Source organism: Plectropomus leopardus, chromosome 9 (genome assembly GCF_008729295.1).
Source record: "Plectropomus leopardus isolate mb chromosome 9, YSFRI_Pleo_2.0, whole genome shotgun sequence".
NCBI lineage: Eukaryota > Metazoa > Chordata > Actinopteri > Perciformes > Serranidae > Plectropomus > Plectropomus leopardus.
Genome location: NC_056471.1, coordinates 25,859,761 through 25,883,704, shown reverse-complemented (window position 1 = coordinate 25,883,704; position 23,944 = coordinate 25,859,761). Strand labels below are relative to the sequence as shown.

Here is a 23,944-nt window from a genome sequence, read left to right as displayed (position 1 = left end):
ACATGTTTTGTGGTCTTTGCAACAACCATGCACCTTTTTTTACATCACTAAAGATTTTTGGAGTTGTGTGCAGTGCTGCTTTTTAACATAAATTATATCATACCAGTAATTCTCTGTAATGGGGCGTCTGGCTGACGCCATTTCCTTGTAATTACTTTTCTAGCAGATTCACTCAGTACTCCAGATAAGTATTTTTGTTGTATTAATTGTAGATGTTGAAAGTAAAAGGCAGTCACTAATTTTGTGTAAAGCTCACACCAAAAAGCTTTTACTTTTTGCCCAAAACAAGTGGTAGCAGTTGGCTTCCTGGGAGCCACAAATCGTCGAGCAGCTTGAATTGCCCGAATCCTGAGAGCTCTGAGCAGGTGTAATAAAAATATCTACAGCCAATCTTCCAGCCAAACACTTTCCATACATTTGAGCTTGATATCTTTCACTAAAATTCACAATATTCCATCCAGACTTCTCCTCTGTATGACTGTTAGTTTTCTTTTTGTTTTATGTAAGTTATACTTTCTATATTTACTATATTTAAAATATATGTTTACATTAATTGAACTGTAAAGTTGCTATATAGCCTGCTCTTAATAGCTCCTGGAGTAGAAACAACATTGCCAAATCTGTACTGGTGGACACATTTCTGTTGTCATTGGTATATGCAGTCATATCGCCCAATCCTACACTTTACATATGTTACACTGTGATTATCAACACAACAGATGTTCGTAAGTAGGATCCATGTTTGTGAAATGGTGCCATGGTTGCCAAAAATGATTATGCAAAGGAGCTGGGGAATAGAACGGGAATTCAAAATGAGCAGAAATTATAAAGGGGAGAGCATTGGTGCATACAGACACACATATGTTACTGAGGAAAACATAAAAGGCCGATGGTGGAAAAAAAAGGTGCAAGCTGAAATCCATGATGTTACTGAAATGGTATGTTGTGATAATATCCATCCACCCTTTGATCTGAGCCTCGGCGTTCTCATTGGCTGCTATCTGCCTGTCAATCTGCAGACAGTGGTGGACGAGTGGCTGGACAGCTACAAGCGAAGCCGGGAGGCGGGGCTGCTGGTGCTCATCAACTTCATTGTTCAGTCCTGCGGATGCAAAGGTCAGAGGTCAAGAGGGAGCCCACGAGATGGGGGAGGGAGTCAAAGTTCAAGAGATTATCTATCCCATTTCAGCTTATCCAATGATCAGCAGTCAACTATTGATCTCTCAGTGCGGTAACGATGCAACATCAAGGGGCTGTGCTAATCCTCTGTCTATTGAGAACACTATATATCAATATTTTGAGAAAGTGAAAATGAAAAGAAATCATGCCATGTTATTCTCTTTTCGGGTCAGGTAGAAAAAACATCATTAGTTTATTATTACATTTATCGACATTACTGTGCAAAAGTCTGACGCCACCTTACTTTTTTAAAGCAAGGTTATAATGATCATATGTATTAATTTCTCAGTAGTCTCTTTGCTAAAATACATGTAGAACATACAGGAAACATGTATTGAGTATTAAAAATGCAAATATTTCAGAATAAGAGTACAGGCTAATGTTGCAAGTGTTTAGCGTAACCTCACTTTTCATCTTGCATGTCTTGAGCTCTCTTGGGCAGACAATATGAGATTTACAATACTCATCTGCTATCCAAATTCAATATTGATTGTTTGAGCTACCTTTTGTCATGGTTTTACCGTTCCATGCTTCACACTCAATATTGACTTCAGTTGAATTCAGTTCAATTTTAATTTAATTTATTTTTTTTGTCTCATATGGCAATTTGTGTTGCAGCAATTGTTAAAAACATAATAAAAACACATAAAGCTTCACAGGAGCAGATTAATAAGTGTGATAAGTGCCGTCATCATCATCTTTGGTACTACAAGTGCAATGTGCCATTTTGTTATGACTTTTTCGGTGTTTTAATGCAGGCTGCACGCTGTCTGTGTTCTCTATATGTTGATAAAGAGTATATATGTGTGTGTGTGTGTGTGTGTGTGTGTGTGTATTTGTAAAACAACATATCTATTGTGGCCTAAGATTTCTGCACTTTGGTTCCTAATGTAGGACACTGTGTTTAATTTTTTTGTCCAGGTGTGGTCAGCAGAGAGATGTTGGACAGCATGCAGAATGCTGACATCATTAGCAAACTCACCAAAGAGTTCAATGAGGTGAGACGTAATTTAGATTTCCGCAAATTAATCCTAAAACTAAAGATTATTCTTACAGATCTGCACATTTGAATATATCTCTCTTTGTCATCCGTTCTCACTTCCAATAATCCTGCTGGTGTTTTCTGAGAAAGTCAAACAATCTCCATATCCCAGGAGATTATGATCTGAGGGATGGAGAACAGCGTGATGGAACACACTAATTAAAATCTAATGCTGATAAATGGACACATTAATTAGTTAATCACGTTGGTTCGCCACTGATGTAATTGTCTTTTGCATAGCAGCTACTTTTGGCTCAAATAACCACACTAAGCACAGTGTAAGATTTTCCCTCAATGTCTTTTGTTTCCTGTCGTCCCTCAGGATTCAGCGATCTACCCTCTGTGCGCTCCAGGCCCCCAGCTGAGGCGTTTCAAAGCCGGCCTGTTCGAGTTTGTGCGGGTTCTGGTGCGCTCCTGTCGGAATAGCCTCATTTATGATGAGTACCTCTTCCCCTCGCTGCTGGCTCTGCTCACCGGTCTGTCTGACTCTCAGGTCAGAGCCTTCAGACACACCAGCACCCTGCTTGGTAAGCACAGCTGCACAATACAGGTGCATTAAATAGAGAAGCATATACAAAGGAGCTTTGATGACAATAGTGAGGCAACATCACTGAAATAGAGTGGCATTTTTATTTTATTTCTATGGGCTACACTTTTTGAGCAGTAGTAATCACTTTTGTATTTTAGTCGTTGAGCTAGTTTTTTATTGGTGTGAAAGCTGGCGCTCTGTTCTTGTGATAGCAGAGGTTTTTCTCTTTCTTTTTTGGGAGGCAGAACAAATTGCTCCATTCATCTGACATCTGTTTTAGTTGCTGGAGAAGTTCTTTTGTTTTTCAGAATACACTATGACTGGCTTTTATTGTTTTTTATTGTTTTCTTTTGAAACCTCAGCTTTTGAAAGCTCATCCAAGTGACTGCTCCCCTCCCATTCAACCAAATCACAAAATTTAAATACAATAGATTGCCATCTCAATTTTTTTTTCATTTTCAGCTTTTCTTTTTATTTTAACATTTTAATGTTTTGTTTTTTTCTTTTATGGTATTTTTATTTTACATTTATTTTTGTTTCATTATTTTTATATGTTATTTTTATTTAATTATTTCATATATACTATTGTCATTTTAGAATTGTATGCATATTTCTATTAGGTATTATAAGTATTTTTATTTTCTACTTATTACCATTAATGTTTCTCTCTTTCTCCATGCATTAGTATTTACTCATGTATCTATTTACTTTTAAACTTAGACACTGGACTCATAATTGATGTATGCCCTGAAAATTTCAATAAACAAAACTGTAAAAGCATATGACACATACTGTAAATAAATGTGAACGTGGACTGTGTCACTGCACCAATTGTTCTTTTTCATTAAAATTGTAAAATCTGATTAAAAAAATCAATAACTTATTAAGTGAAAGTGGCAAACTGACTGACTGGTGATAGCTTTATCCAAAGAGCAGGAGATTTCTTGTTAAGGGTTAATTTAGTATCCTTTCTCTCCCAAGAGAGTGGAGAACAATGCCTGTCTTCCCCCCTCAGATCAACTTCAGGTTACATGTAGTTCTGTTAATATTTACCAGGCTTGAAAAGCTCTGTGTTTCTCTCTGTTAGCCATGAAGTTGATGACTGAGCTGGTGGAAGTAGCTGTGATAGTGTCTGTTCAGCTGCAGACCACCCAGCGGCGATATGACACGGAGAACAGCAAGAGGGCGCATGACAGAGCCTCTGACAGACTGGAGGAGCTGCAGGCCACCATCAGTGAGGTGACACACACACACACACACACACACACACACACACACACACAGAGAGAGAGGGGCAGGAGTGCAGACACACTGACCATGCAGGTCAGAACATTGAAGCAGTTCATCCTTTTTGGCAGTAAAAAACACATTATTTTCATGGCAAAAGGTACAGTGGATAGAAGCATGGGCCAGTGTCTTCTTGGTGCTCAGGAGGATCAAACTGAAATGTGAAAAACTAAGACATTTTGCATGTAGCTACTGTTGGTCCTGGACTGTAATAAACCAGCATTTTCCTGCCATTGGTTGTTCGGTTTGAAATTGTCAATTATTTTGCATATAGATTTATAGAAGAAAATAGAAGGTTCAGCCAGGATGCACAATGTGCTTGCTACAATTTCACACCTTGTCCGTCTGCATAATACAATACAGAAATTCTGAGATAGAAAGACAGGTGCCTTAAGCCCAGTATACACTGTGTGATTATGGGCTACCAGACAACCATCATGACATAAACGTGGCGATATCTTTGGTCGTGGTTCTGACAGTGGCAGAAATTTGGAATGACGATCACGCTGCGTGACTGCTGTTACGATCTACGTCTACAACTGAAATGACACATTGATCAGCGCAACGCTGCTAGTGAATTCTGAATGCTAATAGATGTTAATAAATACTTTGACCTCTCGTTGCAAAATTGGCGTGCCAAGCTGGCCTCCCTCCCCACCTACGACCGAATCCACATTCTCCTCCTCCTCCTCTTCAGGCTTTTTCCGACACACTTGCCACTGTAGAGAGCGCTCAGTTTATTTGTTTACATTTTGCTCTTACCACTGCAGCAGCGTAGATGGATGATACATGCCGAGGACATTTTGTTCTTGCGTATTGCCGTTGATGGACTAACACTATGTTGCAGCCAGCAATTCAGTAGGTGATGTCATTGCAGTCTACATGCATCAGACTTAATGGCTCACCCAAATTTATCAAGATCATATCAGTGTAGTTTGCACTAAACTTGTAAGACTGCAAAAATCTCAGTCTGCAGGAGGCTTTATATCAGGAACAACAGATAGCTCACACTCCAGGTGTTACTGAGTATGGTAAAGTAACAGGAGTAAAGCAAAGGACACTTTTGTATAATGTTTAATGTTCATGATGATATTTTCTCCTACCTTTACTGATAGATTATGCATCACTAGAATGATTAAGGCTGATCTTGAAGTAGTGATATTTAATCCTTAGTTGCTATTAAACCTGAAAAAAGTTGGATATGAGGAATATTTTAAATCTAAGGATTGGTTACCTGCTGATCCTCCAAGCAATAAATGCCACAGCTGAACCACAGACTCTATTATAGGACAAGAGTACATGTGACTGGGCCACTGATTTGCTCAGTCTTGGTTGTGCATGTTTATACGCCTGTGTTTTTGTTTGTGTTTGTAGCTGCAGGAGAACAGGGAGGAGATATCCTCCATGATGAGCGCCACGTTCCGTGGTGTGTTTGTGCACCGTTATCGTGACAGGATAGCTGACATCCGGGCGGTGTGCATTGAGGAGATGGGCAAGTGGCTGAAAATGGACCCTGAAGACTACCTGAATGATGGATGTCTTAAATACCTGGGGTGGACCCTGCATGACAAGGTGAACACATATACACAGCACTGTAGCAGGGCTGTAATGCCCCGAAGAAAAATTTGGTCGACTGAAATTCAACCAACTCTTCAACCACTCAGATGGTTGATGGGGGGTGAAAAATGTATGTGTCCATTTTGTTTCTTGTCACAGGACTCGAAATTATCATTAAATTCTGCGTTCGGGCAAGTGGAATGCCTCGAGTGAAAAATAAATGCACTCTCCGGTGTAATATCTGAAAATAAACAGCGCACTGTAACGCTTTTTTCCCCTGAGCTGTGCGCGTTAGCCTGTCTCACCATTAAGCACTGAACAGGACTGAAGACTTTTTGTGTTAAAATCTTTTTTTTGGAGACCTAGTAAAATAAATCTGTAATAATATTTCTGATTCTGATAAATTTAACACAGAAGGTCTTTTGTGATTATTTATCTGTTTTACGACTAAAAATTAAAATTAAAAAATGGTTAACTTGTGTAAAATGCTGCGCTGGACAAGCACAGCAAAGTCCAACCATCACAGAGGACAAATACAAACACTGTGCAACAACGCTGTCATTTTTCGGCTCGGGAAAGAAATGCTTTGGTGGACGCTTGGCTTTATTTAAGTAACATCACTTATTGTCTGACCAATGAGAATTTGGTCTGACATAAGCATAACAGACAGAGTGAAGTGTTGCTATGATCCTTTATTTTGTGACTCCAGTCACCGCTGGCAGCACCATGTGTCACAGAGGTGGCAGCTGTCTTTCTGTAGTCCTCTGCAGGCCAACAGCAAGGGACAGCAATGACAAGGGCTTCCATGTATTGGGCTTTCCAGTTTAATAAGCTTTTGTGTTATATTTATGCCTTATAGTCTTTGACAGCCTCTCGTACCAGATGCTGCTGTAGAATATCTGCACTCAGACACGAGAGGGATAGCTCACCCACACAAAGAGAGATGTCCACTCTGTGCATCGGTGTGTATGTGCAGGTTATAGAGTGTGTGTTACTGTTCGCTCTTTTTCTCTCCTTCAGAAAAGTCCAGTGCGTCTGCAGTGTGTGTGTGCCCTGCAGGGTCTGTATGAAGAGAAGGAATTCATTGGCCGCCTGGAGCTTTTCACCAGCAGATTTAAAGTGAGGCATCCCTCTGGATTGGGCTCACACCTCATTTAATGTCTCTTTTCTCCCTCCTCTCTCCCTCCTGTCTGTCTGTCTGTCTGTCTGTCTGTCTCTGTGCCCAGCATCTCTTTAATCTATTGTTCCAGCTTATTGTGTTTCTTTTTTGTTGCCTGTCTGTGTTTCTCTTCCCGGTATTTTGTGTCTCCTCCCATTGCTTTCTCCTTTTTAGTTTTTTTTCTTCACCATTCCTGTTTGTTGAGATGGTCTCATCCTTTGTCTGGGCGTGTGTCTGGGTGCATTAATTGCTGCCAATTACTGATGGTTAATAAGCTCTTCTCAAACACATAAAATCCTTCTAAGCCACATGTGCTGCTGCAGATAAATGGTTTTCATGCCATGGCTTAGCGCCTAATCAGTAGGCATGTGTGTGTGTGTGTGGGTTCATTTATGCATATCTGTGTGGCGTTTTTATGCCTTTTGTGTGTATGTGTGTGCATGCGAAGGTGCGTGCCAAGTTATATTTGAATATGTGTGTGTGTGTGTGTTTTAGGAGAGGATGCTCAACATGGTGCTGGACAAGAACCCAGATGTGGCAGTGGCAGTGGTCAATCTGTTGCTGCTGATCCAACAGTGAGGGGTTTCTCTGTGTCACTGTCTGCAACGTACAGTACAGGAATTTAATTTCAGTAGATCAAAACCTGTCAGATATAGCATATTCAATACAAACTTAAAATCTGAGAAACAGAAACATTCTACTGAAATGCATTAGAGAGCATCAGTGATAATGCTACCCAGTTATTACTAATTCAGCCTTTGTTCTGTGAATTTGGTCCTCAGTGAAAAAAACAAAACAATTTAATTTAGTTTTCTTTTCCAAAATGAAATGCTGGGCTAAAGGTGTCTTTTATGTATTTATTCATTTTTTAAAAAAAAAATATCACCGCAAAAATCAACCGCTGTGAAACTTTGGTGACCCCTAGTGGTGGTTTGGACCGCTAGGATAAGAAGCAAGGACCCAGATGATAAAAAAATCATCCTAATATACTATATACTACTTAGACTTTTACCATTATAGCTGTTGACTTTAGCATCATAAACTAACTGGTGATTAAGTGTTAGCCAGAGACGCATACGTATTGACTGGCTGGTTTCCACAGTTTACCAGTTTTGTCCTCTTGTTTTTTTGTCCTTCACTCTCTCGGGAAGAAAATAAAGTTATGAACTGATTTGGTTTTGTTTCTTGATGTTCAAAATACAAAGCAGCAGCTTTTAGGCAGAGTGCCACTAGTTTTTACAGTTTGGCACCAGCACTTTTTCAGCATTTTTTTTCCCACCAAAAAGGGAGTTTGGTTGTTCTGGCGACAAAGTGGCATTTGCTTGCTGTCATGAATAATTCAAAGTCCAGTTTCTCAACAAAAAAATATAATGTTGGCTCCTAACTGTGAAAACACTCTAACTCATGAATGCTGATGAAACTCAGCGTGATTTGCCAACATCTCTGACTCAAGATATCAATATATAAGTAATATAGTTAACAAGAGAGACAATGTGGTGATTAAAATTCTAAAAAAACAACCAGTGTTTATAAAAGGGCTGTTTTTTTATCTAGTGTATTTAAAGTTAACTAAGTGGACTGAGCTGTAACTGTTTGTGTGTGCACATCATCAGGACAGAGGAAGGTCTGAGCGAGGAGGAGTGCGGCCACATCTATCCCGTGGTTTACGCTTCAAACAGAAGCCTTGCATCAGCAGCCGGCGTCTTCCTTTATCACAAGTATGTTTTCATTGTTCCTTCCTGTTCGCTGTCAGGAAGTCGAGTCGTGTCATGAAGCTGCACCTCTGTATGTGTGGCTTGTTCTGTATTCGACAAATGTTTCAATTTCTGTTTGTTGATTAAATTTCTTTATGAGAGAAAGTCCACCAAAAAGATTGCATTGCATTGCTTGTATACTGGGACAGTAGTCCAGTTAAACTGCCTAATTGAGCTATAACCGTAGCTTGACTTAACTGTGCATGTAAACGTACTGAGTGAGCAACTTGCATGCTGTTTCTTTAATCTTAGTTCATTTGATTTTTTTGTGTGTTTCAGGATGAAAACTCTGAGTGCCAAAGTCAAACAGAAGAATGATAAGAATGGAAATGCAGCCTTCTTAGAAATCCTCATCTCCTTCTTCATCCAGAGTGAGGTAGTGTCTCTTTCCGTCCCTGTCCCCTTTATTCTAGTAGGTTTCTGCCTTTGTGTAGAAAGTGAAATATTCTTGAAAATATCCCTGTTTTCTCCCCGCGGAAGTGGGATTTGAAGAAACACGGGCTGTTTGATAAACAGCTTAAATATTTTCCATTTCTCATTCATTTTGCTCATAGAGAATTTGATTATTCCATTATGTTTTCATCACTGAAGGAAGACAGACCTTGACAATGTAACAATATCTTTATATACACTCGTTCAAATCAAATTTATTTTGAGCTCCATGTGCGTGCTAATCGGCCATTTGTTGTAGTATTTTTGTTGTGTTCATGTGCAACTTTCTGGCCAAGACACAGGCGACGTGAGGCGCAAAACAGTTGGCTTTCATCACCACTAGCTCTTCAGATGTCAGATTCTGCGTACTGGAACTCTCTGAATGACGGAGAACATAATTTAAAACTAACATTAGTACAGAGTTTCAACTGTAAACAATACATTGCATCATGAGTAAAATAAATGATGGCCACTACAGTTAAGATCCACGCTGGTGCTAAATAGCTGTGAAGTTTAATAGTAAAATTGCTGTAAATTTTACTCCACACATAAAAAAGGTGACCAAAGCAGCTGTTTGGTTTTTTTTGTTCGTATCCTATCGAGATGCTGAAACACTTAGCAATGCTTTTATTTTCAAAAAGATTATATTACTGCAGGGGTCTTTTAACTGGTCCCCCAAAACAGTATATTTTTATTATTTTTTTAAAGATTCTTGTTTTGGCATTTTTGCCTTTTATTAGATAGGATAGAAGACTGATAGTGTGAAAGAGGGAGAGAGAGGGGATGACCTGCAGCAAAGGGCCACAAGCTGGAATTGAACCCAAGGCCGCTGTGGGAAGGACACTGCCTTCCACTGAGCCACCATAGACGCCCCATAGATTTTAAGATTATTTTACTTGTTTTTAAAGCTCTTGATGATTTTGGATTGGCCCACATTGCAGACTCTCTGTCGTTCTACAATCCTCCACGAGCTCTCAAATCTTCTGCTGCTGGGTTGAATGATGACCCTCCCAAAAGCTGTAAGAGAAGCAGGCTTTTTTCAACTCAAAACCTGTTTATTTAGTCTGGCTTTTAATTGATGTAATTCTTGTATTCATTATTTCATATTAGTTCTCTTATTTTTACTGGTCTCTGCTTTTTACTTTGACTTTTGTATCTTGTTTATTCATTGTCTAATCTTGTTTTTTGTGTTGCTTTTTTTTATTGTGAAGCACTTTGAGCTGTATGCCTTGTATGAAAAGTGCTGCATAAATTAAGTTTATTATCATCATAATTAATTCTCTCACGTGACAGTTCCCTGACCATGGGGCGTACCTGGTGGACAGTCTGTGGGGTGTGGCAGGATCTGAGCTCAGAGACTGGGAGACCATGACGGCGCTGCTGCTGCGGCAGGCTGGTGAGGAACAAGGTACGTCAATCTCGGCTGCGGCTGCAGCTTGGCTGCTTAACACCATTACACCGTAATAATTAATATAACTCAAGTTTTATCAGTTAGTTGTTTCTTCTCCTTTTTTAACTTGTGCTGCTCCCTCGCTGTCTCAGCCGTCACCCACTCAGTTCCCCTCTGTGTTGTCAGGTCTGATGTATGAGGAGGAGGGGGTTCTCATAGAGCTGATGATGTGCGCCATTAGACAGGCAGCGCAGGCGACCCCACCTGTTGGGAGAACTCAAAACAAGAAGGTGATGACAAATACTGACAAACATGATAATTCTCTGTTCTTCATGTTTTATATGGAACAGTGGAGCGTGGGGGCGAGAAATGTCATCCTTTGTTTTTACTTAAAACATACCCGTCATACAAAAAGTTCAGGCAACCATGAGTGACACTTAACAGATAAATTGGATGTAACAGTCTGAATCATGAGTGTGAATATAAGTTTTTCATTTTCCATTGCAGTGCAAACACGTTTTTGGTTACCTCAGTCCAATTTAATGATAGACGGCTAATCACAATGACCGATAAGAATAGACTATAAAACAAGCAGATGCAGCCTTGTGATGTCATCAATTGGTTTGTGGATTACCTTTTTTAGGAGCCCGAAGTGACCATATTTGGACATATTTGCGTGAGCAGTCCGTGAGCATCCCCGAACCTGTTTTTTTTTTTTCTTTTTGGCGTCCATTTTAACAAGTCAGAGCAGCCACACTGCTTGTGTGGGCAGCGATGCTCAGGCACGTCTCAGTTGCTCCACGTGCAGTTGTCAGCAGAAATAGACCGTGAAAATGGCGTTTTCATAAGTTTGTTGACTCTATGCCACCTTTTATTACAGTTCTAATGTCTATCTCTCACAGATACGACGAAATACAAACATGTCTGTTTTACTCAAACTTTCCTGCTTCCATTTCAAAATAAAAGTCTGTCGATAGTATCACATCAGTTTGTGACACAAGGCTTTTTATTGTGAAGCATTTGCATAACTGTGTTGTAGACAATGCAGGAGCTGGCGCGTCTTCCTAAATGAGTTGAATATGTGCTCATAAATGTTGAAATACAGTACTCATAGCAGCAGAAGCATCACAGCAACAACGTTGGTAGTGTGAACACCACAGGCTAAAACACGCTGCCATTCAGTGAGGTTCCCATCATGCAGTGTGTTCGAAGCATGAAGTTGGGGGGGGGCACGCGTTACTGCACTTCTATCCTGCTTGACAGGTCGTCAAGGTAGTGGCTTGTCAGTTGCAAAGTAGCCACGCCCTAAAGCATACTGTGCTTTATTGTCCATTTTTCTGGAAATGGGACCATAATTTACAAAATGAACATCATGCTGTGTTGAAAAAAACTTGAAACTAGTGGTTGAGACAGTAAACTTATAAGGAAAAGATTTACTGAGGTAATAAATCAAGTGAGAAGTGAGGTCATTTTCTCAAAGGTTTATATGCAAGCTGTCGCCCCCTGCTGGCTGTCAGAAAGAATGCAGGTTTATGACACCTCTGCTTTGGCTTCACTTTTCAGACCCAAAAGCTACATTCACTTCTTTTGTAGTCTATAGTGCCTGGGTTTGGGTACCAAATTAATTACCAAATTGCAAGTACTGCCGAGTACTGAGCCATGTTAAATCAATCAGTGCCAAATTTCGGTATCTGAGAGTGCATCCGGTTAAGAAAGCTGAGTTCAGACAAGAGACAGAAGGGCCCTGAAGCCAGGTAGCCAGTAAGAATAAGAATAAGAGAGAATAAGATTATGTCTCCCCTGCAGCTTGATCAAAAATTGCATTTTTGTTAGCCTATTACAGAGAGAGTTAAGTAGCCAAACGGGTACAGTTGGGTGATGAAGTCCGGGTACTGGTATCAGTTCAAGTGTAAAGGTTCCCAACACTAATGTTGACAAAAGCTGAACATGAGCTTGACCTCCATTTTTCTTTTAAAGAAAGAAACGTTGCTTATTGTAGCTTGAAATGTTCACAATATTGTGGAAAAACTTTTATATTTTCTTGAACAGTGTTGCTAGTTTACTTATCTGTGGTCACATGGGACACACACACACACACACACACACACACACACACACACACACATTTCTCATGATATCTGTATGTGTTTTTCCTCCCACATGGTTGAACTGCTGACCTGCGACTGTTCACTGAATGCACATGTGGGATTAGATCCTGACTATGAAGGATAAGAAGGTCCAGGAACAAGACAGGAGACGAATCACCACGCACTTCATCCCCCTCCTGCCTCAGCTGCTGGCCAAGGTTCAATTATTTTATTTTATAACACAGATATTACATATTGTTAAAGTGAAAACAATGCACACAAACAATTAGTTTAAGTGTTGGTGAAGCATCAAAAGCGTTGCCAACTTAAATTCTACACCAAAAACTCATATAGTATTACATTCATTTTATATTTCTACCTCATATTGTAATGACAGTGAAGGTAAAATCCTTTGCCAAGTATACATATGCATTCATTTTTATTTTTATTTCACTTTATTGATTGCTGAGCTTGTGTTTCCTGGTCTCCTCACTGACCCGCAGTACTCAGCAGATGCAGGGAAGGTGAGCCTCCTTCTCAAAGCTCCCCTCTACTTTGACCTGGAGATGTATAACAGCGCTCCGCGACTGGAGAAGGTAGGAGTGGTAGAAATATGGACGACCAACATAAATAGATTATTAAAATCTCTTAAGAAATTACTTCATGTTCTGAATGATTACCTCTCTCCAATATTTTTGTCCTATACCCACTCCAGCATGCTTTTATTCTGAAGTACTCCTACTTAACCTCTCTGTCCTCTGTCCCCCTCCCCTCTCACTGTCAGGATCTGGACCTGCTGCTGTCTCAGATATGTGGTATTGTGGAGAAGCACACAGAGGACACTGTGCTGGACGCTTGCACCAACCTGGCCAGCACGCTTTGCTCCGACAGCTACACCTTCTCCTCCCGTGCACACCTGGTATTCAGCCAGCTGCTGGACGGACTGACCGAGTGCTTCAGCACCTACTTAAGTGACCTGCTGCAGGTAGGAGATCGTGTCAGTGAAGCTTACAGGCAAATATGGCCGTATGTCATAAAATACAGGCTCATACTGTTTAGTCCAACCATCTATGTCAGTGAGGGGAGGGTAAACTAGATGGGCACTCGGAGAGCGCAGACACCCATCAAATTCCCTCTCTCGTTTAGTAAATCTGTCCTGCATTAGCGATATAAGCTTCTCAGTCTGGGATGTTGTTCAGGTTTAATAATATATTCTTTTGTTATGCAATTTATATTCTCCATGCACCATTTTGTTGATTTCAGTTGTTTTATAAGCATAAATTAAGTAATTAAACGTAATCATTTTAAACTGTAAAAAAAAATAAAAGGGTTGTGCTCCAGAACACCAAAAGAAGCCAAAAAATCGGACAAAATCTTGCAAACTTAAACTGTCAAGGTGTTAATATGAGCATGTATTTTAAATTAATTTGTTGTTTTTTAGTTTTAATGGGGTTTTTTGTATTAAAACAAGCAAACAGATCAGTCAGCATCTGTTTTCTCAGGAGTCTGCGTGTGTTTGTGTGTTCAGGGTACTGCAGATGAAGATGACGTATACAGTGCAGCCACTGCTTTGAAACGGATTGCAGCCCTGAGCAGGTCAGTGTGTGTTTCTTGTACACACTGCAGCAGTGGTTCAGACTATTCACACACAGAAGTGTATGTCTGTGTTGGTGTGTTTTTGTCGTCCAGCGCCAAGGAACCGACAGGCTGGAAGCTGTTCGACCCCTGTGTGGAGCTTCTGAAGAGCAGGATCGAGGCCAGAGAGCTCAACAAGGAGGTGTGTGTCACAGAGCCACACATTTTGATATTTTGGGGAAAGTGAATATCATAGAATGTCACAATTAAAAAAAACACTGTAATATACATCATGGGGCGTGCCATATCATGTAAATTGTACAAATTGCCTTTCAAACAAGGCATTTTTTGGCTGTGTCTTTTCACTGACCTCATATCAGGGTTCCCAAAAAACCTAACATGTCTTAATAGGTATTGAATTCATTAATCCAAAAATAAGGTCATAATTATTTTTAAAATGCCCTAAAATCAATGTTATCTATCTTTCCAAAGTCGTGAAGTCATGATTCAGACACTGAAAGGATTTCATTAATCTTTTTCCATCTTAGGTTGTATTGTAAAATCTTAAAACAATTGGTAAAATCTTTTTTTCTTTTTTTTTATTCTTATTTACCAAATGCCTCCTGCATCAATGTCACGCAGATCAAGATAGCAGAATCAACAACGCTTAACGTTTGCCTAAAATAAATGCTGTCGGCTCATGTTTATTTTTTCCTTGCCCTTTTCCTTTGGGTATTTTAAAATTAGTCTTCAGTTTGAATCTAAGTTGCATTTAAAAAAGTCCTTAAAAATCTTAAATCTAATTTGCCCTAAAATGTCAGAACTTTGTCATGTGCATTTAAACCATCTCTGACTTTGTCCCACATTTTAGAACTGAAGTGCAGATTTTATTTTATTTTTTTAGATCGGGATTAATTATGTTTTTGGTGATTTTAGTGCAGCTAGTTTCACATTTTGATTCTTTGATTTAGTTTTATGTAGACATAGATCTGGTTGGAAACAGCAAATGGTAAATATTTACTATTGTCCCTAAATCTCTACAAAAGCTAATTTCCTTTTGTATAATTTCAGCTCATGGTGTCGGCTCTGAGGTGTGCTGCGTTGTACCTGATGTCTGCTAAAGTGAACGCAGTCAGCTTCACACCAGCTGAGGTGCTCATCACATTTTCTCTGCAACACTGCACTTGATCTTTATGAGATGTTTAGAAATAGTTTGACCTTCTCTGAGTCTTTCGCTCACTAAGAGATGTCACACACTAACTTGGCTCCTGGAAGTGCCGGCCTTCCTGCTCGCCGTAACGCGACGATGGCTATCACATCACAACCCGTGGCGGCCGTGTTGGTGGCCTTCCTGTGTATTTGTGTCGCTCTTTTCTTCTGTGTTGTTCAACAACTCACCAGCTGCGCAGACAGCAGGCAATTAACACAACAATCTGTTTGTGTGCATCCAAACCCTCGATGACGCTCAGACATTTATTTCCACACGGTTCACACGTTTTAATCACTGTTTCTTTTCTTGTATTAGTGTGTCTCCTCCTGTCTTCACTCTCTTGTTCTCATTTTCACTTTATCCCTCACTGTCTTTCACACACATTAAGCACGTCATCATTACTCATCCATCCATTAGTGTGTTTACGTAAACTACAATTTCAGGAAGAAAAAAAGGCGACTCCCGTCTCTCATTTATTTTCATCTCGTCTGTTTTTATGTGTTTATAGCAGCATGGTTTCTTTCTGCATGTAGGTTTGATCAGTAGCTGCAAAGAATTGAGTGAATATTACTTATGATTTATTTTGTCTATGTCACTACCAGGGCTAAACGATATGGGGGAATAGTCTAATTTGGATTTTTTTTAGACTGATATTGCGATTATGATTTGGTGTGCAATTTTTAAAGTTCCTCATCTTCCTTTATCTTCTTCCTTATCTGTATTATTGTTATTGGAAAACAACGATGAATCTTACTGATCCTGTAAGATTTGCTACATTATTGTAGTAAACCACACAGAGTTAAGTGCACACTGACTGTGGATCTACCCCTCTAAAATATTTAGATACCTAAAAGCCTATTTGTAAATATGTTGTTAACCGTTCCTGCTTCAGCTTCTAGACTGTTGTCAGGATGTTGATGCTCACTTCAGTGCAAACCAGCTTCACTTCAACCAGCAGCCGGGAAGCAAAACACAAGAACGTACTGGTGTTGATAAGCTGCATTGCACTTTCATGTCCAGATGATAAAACTGTTCTGCCTCGCCCTTTATTTTTTATTCTGTATACCGAAATATCAAAACTTTTTGGATCATGTCTGAGATCTGTCCTCCGTCATCAACATCTGCTCCAGGGGCAGTTGATCCGTCTGAAGAAGGAGATGCGTTCGTTCTGCAGAGTCTGTCAGTCCTGTCTGTCTGTGAACCAGCCTGAGATCAGAGATCAGGTAAAAACGTTATTACACTGAACATTATCCCATATTTAACCTGATAGAATAACATTTACTTATATTTTTGACAACATTTATTAAAGAGCAGGTAAGTTATCGACCTTGAGACTAGTTGCTTCCTCTTTAGACAGTGACGCAAAAAAAAAAACTTCTCGGGCAAACTGCAGAATTGTTGGCGAGCTGTTGACCTTTTTGTCAGCTTTATTGTGCTGACGTATATGAGTTTTAGTTAATGCTTGATTTCACTTGAAACTTTATTTTGAACATGTAAAAAAAAAAAAAAAGAGAAATGATCATACCAACAAGCAGACAGACAGAAAAAGTCATATTTACTGACAATGGAAAACATAAAGCAAAACAACACTTGATGACAGCGATTATATATTTGAAAAAGGAGTGAGAAAAAGTACAAACGTATTTAATCCCACCCCTTCTCCATTGCAATATGTTCTAATAAAGCTTTTGCGCTTCCGTCCTCAGGCATTTGTGCTGTTGTGTGACCTGCTGATCTTGTACAATAAAAATTCAGCCCTCTCTGAACCCGCCCTCCAAACACTGGTCCACCTGCCGTCTGATTCCCTACGATCTGAGATGGCTGCTTACGTCCTGGACTACATCTTCTCTGACACTGAAGATACTGAGCTTGATGGTATTTAAAAAGAAAAACACACAGGCAGAGGAATGGCATCATTGCAGTCAGTTTGTCCAGATTAGGAATCCGTCTGTGTTCATTTTTCAAGAGGTTTTTACCGGGAGTTGAATTATCAGCAGAGGTCTCTTACTCTCCAGATCCGGTGATTAAAGCTGGAAAAAAACATTAAATAAAGCAGTTTCACTTTAAAAATCAGTGTTTTTCCAACACTGTTAGGGACAGCAGCGGCTGGAGCCAAACTGGCGCTCATGTCGGCTCAGCTTGTTTGTCTGATAACTTAAAATCCAGACATCAGATGACCGAAATCGTTCAGAAATGACCTAAAAAGATCTAAAAAATATTGTTAAAATGGGGCTTAAAACTGGATAAAAAGTCAGTGTATTACAGCTTCTGGCAGAAAATGCAAAGAGCAAAAGACGCCACTGACAGGTGATGTTTAAAAGGATTAAAATTATGAACAGATTTCTCTGGGTTTGAACACTGAAGCATTCGGGGCAATGTGAGTACAAAAGTAGCATTTGTCTGGTCGTTTTTAGACATTTTAATAACTAAAATTAATGTTTACATAAACTTTGGTACTCTCCAGACGGCGCTGTTACATAGTGATGCTCAGAAATTGATTTTTTTTTCTCTTGTAGTGTTTTGGAAACAAACTGCTCAGTTTTAACACTGCCAAATCTCTCCCAGAGGACCCTCTCATCATCTTTGCCTGCAGACATTGTTTCTGATGTCTTGTTTTGAGAATCTGCTGCTATAATAAATCTTTTTTTTCTGTATTTCACAGTGTGCTGCCAACTCCCAAGCCTAACACAAGTCTATCATCACATGTTGTGTTTTGCTTGTGTCTTACCTCAAAGTTTCTCCTTTTCTCTCCTGTCTTTATCTTTCACGTTAACTATTAGTGTGTTACAGTTACTCATGCTCTGCTCCTTCACTCTGACTCTCCTCTCTAGTTGAGGGTGAGGAGGAGATGAGGATGACTCTTCTCCAGAGGAAGCGCAACCAGCTGGCTGGTTACTGTAAGCTGGTCATCTACGGGGTGCTGGACCTCATCGCTCTCACCGACGTCTTCAAGCACTACAGCAAGGTACAGATGGAGATGAGAGTTTTAAAGGGACAGTTCACCCCAAAATTAAAAATATGTGTATTTCTTCTTACCTGTCCTGCTTTTTATCAGTCTGCCTTCCCTCCAATACAATGGAACTAAATGTTAAGTCGGCTTGTGGTGCACAGAGTGTGCAGCGATGCGGTCGCGGGTGTAGTTCAGTAGGAAGAAAGTAGTTCCTACATGAAACTGCTCAGAACAAAGTCTGTGGATTATCTTGAGTAACTGGGTCATGTTTTCTGGAAACGGGGTTCCTGCAGTTCCATAAAAAAAAGTCTTAAAAGGCATTGACTGCATTAATCTAAAATAAGGCCTTAATTGGTATTAAAATGAATTAAATTAATCTTTCAAATGTCTTAAAAATGCTCAGACAACAGAAGCAGGGTTTTATTAATTGTTTTCTCTGACATTGTGTTGTAAAATCTCAAAGAATTGGTAAGACTTCTTTTTCTTTTTGTTTTTATAATTTAATAAATACCTACTCTTAAACTTGGCATTCAAGCAGTTGAATCTCAAAATCAGATACAAGTGCCAGATTTTTCCTGCTTCTTTTGGTAAATTTAATCAGTACTTTTATAATATATACATTGTCTTCACGTGTTTCACTCAAAAAGGGGTTTTATTTCAACATTTGATGCAGATAATCAAGCTTTTTCACTGGACCAAAAAAAAATCAGGTTTTATGTTATAATAAACATTTTGGCAAAATAAATTTGTCTTTCGTTATTAAAAAAAATTGTCTTTCATCCAAGTGACATCAAAAAGTGTTGAAAATGTTTACATCTAACTTGCTTTAAGCTGCAGGACCGCTGTGAAAGAGACATTGCTGCCATTTAGTTCCATTAAATTTGAGAGCAACTCAGCACACCAAAACAATTTAGTTTGAGAAATAGCACTACAGGTAAGAGTAGTAGAGGTACTTTGATTTTGGGGTGAACTGTTCCTTTAAGGTTTAGTTATGTTTTATTAGTCTAGTATCTTATATATCCATGATAAGCACTCATTCATTGAGTGGTTGCGTGACTGTTAGTGGCACATAAAAGCAAAATGTGTTAATAGTTAATGGTAAATTAATAGTTAGACCATCATTCTTAGGAGAGAATAATTAGTTTAGGAATAGAGGAAATGAGTTTGTAACATTAATAGTGGAGAGGATGTGTAAGAAAGTGGAGGATGGTGAGAAAATCAGTTTTAGAAGCAGCGACGATGAGTCAGAGGGAATCGTGGGTAAAAGGAAGTGGATTATTCTTACATTGTTAAACATCAAGACGATGCTAATTAAATAGACTAATGATCATTATAATTGAACTGATTCTCTCTTTTTCGTCTTCCTTTTCTCCCTCCAGTACTTTAAATATTTTGGCGACATCATTAAAGAAACAATAAGCAAAAGCAAGCTCATCAGTCCCGTGCTGAGCGCCAAGACCGTCTGCCTGAGTCTGCAGCAGGTGTGCACTGACAGAACCATAACCAGCCCGTAAATCATTTATTTCTGGGTCTTCTCTCTGTGTTGTGTGAACTATTAACGAATGCACAAAGTACCTTTAATAATGAATTTGTTGTTTGAAAGTCAGTCGTTGCATCTTTTGAAAGGTAAATACATAATTTTAGGGTGTTTTTTTTACCAGCTTTCATCATTTTATCTGTTTCTTCAAATACTGTGTGCTGCTTACATATGAGGATTTTTTTTTTTTACTTAAAAAACCTACTTAGCAAACCTAGATGTGATTAGTGTTGTGCGAGCTACTGAAAATGCATTATTTACAAGTTACTTCTCTCAAAAGTAATTGAATTATTTTATCATTTACTGCATATAAAAGTAATTATTTATGAGGGGAAATTAACTTTTGCGTTATTCTAATATCTGCCTCGATTCTCTTATTTTCTCACACAGCTCTATTATTTTAGTGTTGTACAGAGTGGAACAAGACAAGATCATTTTATCTTTTAGGCCTATTCTTTGTAGCCTCGAAAGGCCTTCAAATTTAGCAATACAAGTCAATTTTTACTACTCTGATAACTCTTAAATAAATAGTAAATAACTGTTTCTCAGCCGCCGTGTGCAGTGACACTCATGTTTGTTTACACTTAGCTGCATCTGAAAAAATATTTTGGATAGGCGAGGATGAACAGGGTGTCTGCAGGTTCTTTAAAAAGTCTTAAATTTAATTTCATACATATTTTGCTTTAAAAGTCATTAAATAGTCTTAAATTTATATTTCTGAGGTTTTAATTGAACAGTGTAATTTCATTTATCCGTCCTCTATTTTTCCAAAATTTGTCTTCTGTCTCAAAGTCCACATTTCTGGATTCTGATATTGCAAATATTTATATCTAGAACTGTCTGCTTACTTTATACTTACATTTAACCTGTCAGCAAAATGTAGATTAACTAAACTCACTCTAATAAAAAAATTTCCTACATAAAACCTTCCTCTGCACGGGACTACATACTTAACTTTATACGTACCTGCAATGCTTGAATTAGACAAATACATTTTCATTATTTATTTATTTTTTGAAATAAGCCTTAAATTTTTAAAATGTATCTTAAAAAGATTTTTAAAAGCATTATCTGTAGACACATTGAATGAGTGTTTGATAAACTTACAAACAGGCCATTTTAATATTTTAAAGTTGCTTTGCTGTATTTATAACGTTGTGTCATCTATCAGCCCCTGAGGTTCACGCTCATGTGCATCCGCAAATGTTTAAAAATGGGAATGGGAACTCCTTTATGATTAACATTTGACAGATGGCCAATTTCAGAACATTAGATAAAAGTCCCACAAATATATTAAATTGTTAGTCTGAGCCAATTAAATTCAGCACTTGAATTGCTACAAAATATTTGTATTAACCAGTGAAGTGGAGTCTCATATCACCTATAAAACTGTTTGAATGCCTTGTGTGCAACATGTTTATGTAACGTCACGTTTGTGTGTGTTCAGCTGTTCTCAGAGATGCTTATGGAGGACCACAGCAGGCAGGATCTGAGGGAGATCAGAGACTTGGCTAAGAGGCTTGCCATGAGCTTTGGCATCGATCTGCACCGAGTCCGCAAACCTCTTGTGGCCCTGCACATGTAAATAACACACACGATCTGACAAACAAACACAGATCAGCCCTGTCAGGCCTTTGATTTTACTGTTTGACTTTCTTATAGCTGTGAGGGAAGTTTTCGCCACTTAGAGGAAACTAAAGCTCAGTGACTGTGAAATAAAACCAAATACTTTTTCTGCTGCATGATCATCAGCTGAGACTGTGTGATCCATCATCACACTTGTAGAAGACTTGCAGATTAAACTTTGAATTGAATTTTTATACTGTAGTTTTTCATTCTGTGTTATATATTCAGGATTCCCATGGTCATGGAAAACCTGGAAAAGTCACAGAATTTCACAATCACATTTTCCAGGCCTGGAAAACTCATGGAATTAGTAAAAATAATTAAGTTTTGGAAAAGTCATTTCTGTAATTAAATTGTCACAGTAATCTTCTGTGGATAACTGTTGTTAAAATAACTGCATATTTATTTTCTGTAGCAGTCGACATGATGCAGCTCTAATATGCGTCAGTGTGAAATTGTGTTTGAATAGAGCTTTAATGTGATATGTTTACAAAACGGCAAAGGCAAATTTAGCAAGAAGAAAAATAATTATGGCTCCTTGAAAAGTCATGGAAACGTTTTAGAATTTTGTCCATAAAAATGTGTGGGAGCCCTGTATTTATTTTTTAAGAAGCATTTGTGCTGTATTATGGGGTTTTTTTTTTTTGTTTGTTTTTTATGCTTTTAGGGACGGTGTGCGCTTTGCATTTAAGGACCCACAGGAGGGAGAAGAGCAGCACACAAATGTGGCCTTCCTGGAGATCCTCAGCGAGTTCAGTTTCAAGCTGCTGCAACAGGACCGCGCCCAGCTGTGAGAACTAAAACTCATCCACGCAAACATCACTCAAATGTGGCCACACACTTTCTGTCCCTCTCAGTAACCTTAATGCTAACGGCACAAATACCAGTGGTCATACCGTCTCCCTGAACTGAATCCAGAGCTGGGGTTTCAGAGGATTTCATTGCTCCTTGTTACATCTCAGTACATTTGCTTGCATCATTCCAGGATCATTGCAAAGCAAAACATTTTTTCACTTCAAAGAGGAAAGTTAGATTTTCTTGTCCAGTGGCAACAAGCTAATGGTACGAGTATCTTCTCACTCGGACTAAAAACTGTGGGCTTCAACTGGCTAAATCAATATTTGTGTATATAATAATATCTCCAAACAGAAAATAATGCTCTCATTCTTTAAATGTTACTTTGCTTTATTGTAACAGTTTGAAAATGTTTCATCATCAATTCCAGAAACCTGAAAAAGCCGAACCACCAAAGCTTAACAAAGGTTTTTTCGGTCTTTGTCCTCTTCTCTCTGTCACTCCGTTGTCCCCTCCCAGGGCTGCATTTCTGAAATCAGAGTGTCCCGGTGCTGCCCTCTCCTGTCCGTCAGTCAGAATGTATCAGCGCTCCTTGGTGGTCCGCTCCTCCTCTAAAGCCAGAGCACAGGAGGAGGGAGGTGAAGCTGCGGCCTCATATAATACACCTGCGGCTAAACGCAGGAGGACCACTGCTCAGAGTAAGATGGACACGCATGCTACTCCAAAAAGTGTGTGCATGGTTACACAACATAGTGAAGGGCACGTTATGCAGGAATTGTCAGTTACTGTTTGTGCATCACTCTCCAGTGAACATGAAAATGAACCCCAGGAGCATTATATGACAGGATCAAAAAAATTAGGGGAAAATAATCAGAAATTTGTATATAAATCTAATCATTCTGTAGATTTATTGTACAAAATACGACCCTAATGTGACCCTAGGATCCTCATTCAGTGGTTATCCTTTTCTGGAGCACAAATTTCTTGTGTTTTAGTTGTATTATTATATTTTTTCTAGTTTTTTAGCACTTTTTTAAGGTCTTTTTTTTTTTTGTTTTTTACTTTTGTTGCTTAATTTCAGGTAATTTTCTTGTTATTTTTTGTAAACTTCTCGCTAATGTTTTGTTAAGTTGCTCCTTGCCTTCTTCCTCTCGTGCCTTTGAAGGGTATCGGGCCCTTTGTTCAGGTTGCAAAGGTTTATCAGGGATCTCACAGTATATTATTATTTATGTGGTATTTTGATAGCATTATATACATAGAGATTACTCCATAGCATGTAATGCTAGAGAAGGAGTTACCATAGTTAGGGAACCGGTCCAAAATCATTACCAGTTTTCTGTTTGTTAACAAACCAAGTGGCTTTTTTGAATCCACTTTAATCTGCAGGACCAGCTGACTTTGTGACTAAATCTTCTCTGTAGTTTGTAAAACACATAAAATGTACTTCTGTAGTTGACTTGTGTCTCTTCCAGGTTCGGTGGCCAGCACGGTCAGAGGGTCGTGGCTGGACAGCAGCAGCATCCACAGCAACACGCCAGTCCTCACCTCCACTGTCCAGAGGCAGCCCGCCAAGCAGCTCGCCCCCAGGAAACCCACAGCCGCAGAGGCTGATATCGGCAGCGGCTTAACTGAGCTGGAGTCAGAAGATGAGTTTTCCTCAGGGTAAATTTTATCATCAGCACGTCTGCAGTATCTACCATCTCTATTTCAGAGCTTCAGATTTTGCTGCCAATCACCTGTCAAATGCTGGAAATTGCCAAAGTCTGATTACTTTCTGTTTGTCTACCAGCCTGAAGTCAACGGCTGGTTTGTTTGGAAATAACCAGCCGCTGTGG

The 23,944-nt window shown here is 39.1% G+C and overlaps 1 protein-coding gene across 1 annotated transcript in view; it reads left to right on the top strand.

Annotated features, from left to right (window-relative positions):
• The window catches only part of LOC121948257 (cohesin subunit SA-2), a 31,311-nt gene that overhangs the window by 4,741 nt on the left and 2,626 nt on the right, over positions 1-23,944 (top strand). Inside the window, exons 5-29 of the mRNA XM_042493602.1 lie at positions 1,020-1,116; positions 2,101-2,177; positions 2,544-2,748; positions 3,838-3,989; positions 5,412-5,609; positions 6,615-6,713; positions 7,249-7,328; positions 8,367-8,471; positions 8,787-8,883; positions 10,233-10,347; positions 10,516-10,619; positions 12,542-12,634; positions 12,920-13,012; positions 13,201-13,401; positions 13,945-14,012; positions 14,106-14,193; positions 15,063-15,143; positions 16,332-16,424; positions 16,908-17,076; positions 18,033-18,166; positions 19,531-19,632; positions 21,136-21,269; positions 21,982-22,104; positions 22,629-22,807; positions 23,582-23,771. Coding sequence (XP_042349536.1) covers positions 1,020-1,116; positions 2,101-2,177; positions 2,544-2,748; positions 3,838-3,989; positions 5,412-5,609; positions 6,615-6,713; positions 7,249-7,328; positions 8,367-8,471; positions 8,787-8,883; positions 10,233-10,347; positions 10,516-10,619; positions 12,542-12,634; positions 12,920-13,012; positions 13,201-13,401; positions 13,945-14,012; positions 14,106-14,193; positions 15,063-15,143; positions 16,332-16,424; positions 16,908-17,076; positions 18,033-18,166; positions 19,531-19,632; positions 21,136-21,269; positions 21,982-22,104; positions 22,629-22,807; positions 23,582-23,771 — 3,077 coding nt within the window. The remainder of the gene's footprint in view (positions 1-1,019; positions 1,117-2,100; positions 2,178-2,543; positions 2,749-3,837; positions 3,990-5,411; positions 5,610-6,614; positions 6,714-7,248; positions 7,329-8,366; positions 8,472-8,786; positions 8,884-10,232; positions 10,348-10,515; positions 10,620-12,541; positions 12,635-12,919; positions 13,013-13,200; positions 13,402-13,944; positions 14,013-14,105; positions 14,194-15,062; positions 15,144-16,331; positions 16,425-16,907; positions 17,077-18,032; positions 18,167-19,530; positions 19,633-21,135; positions 21,270-21,981; positions 22,105-22,628; positions 22,808-23,581; positions 23,772-23,944) is intronic.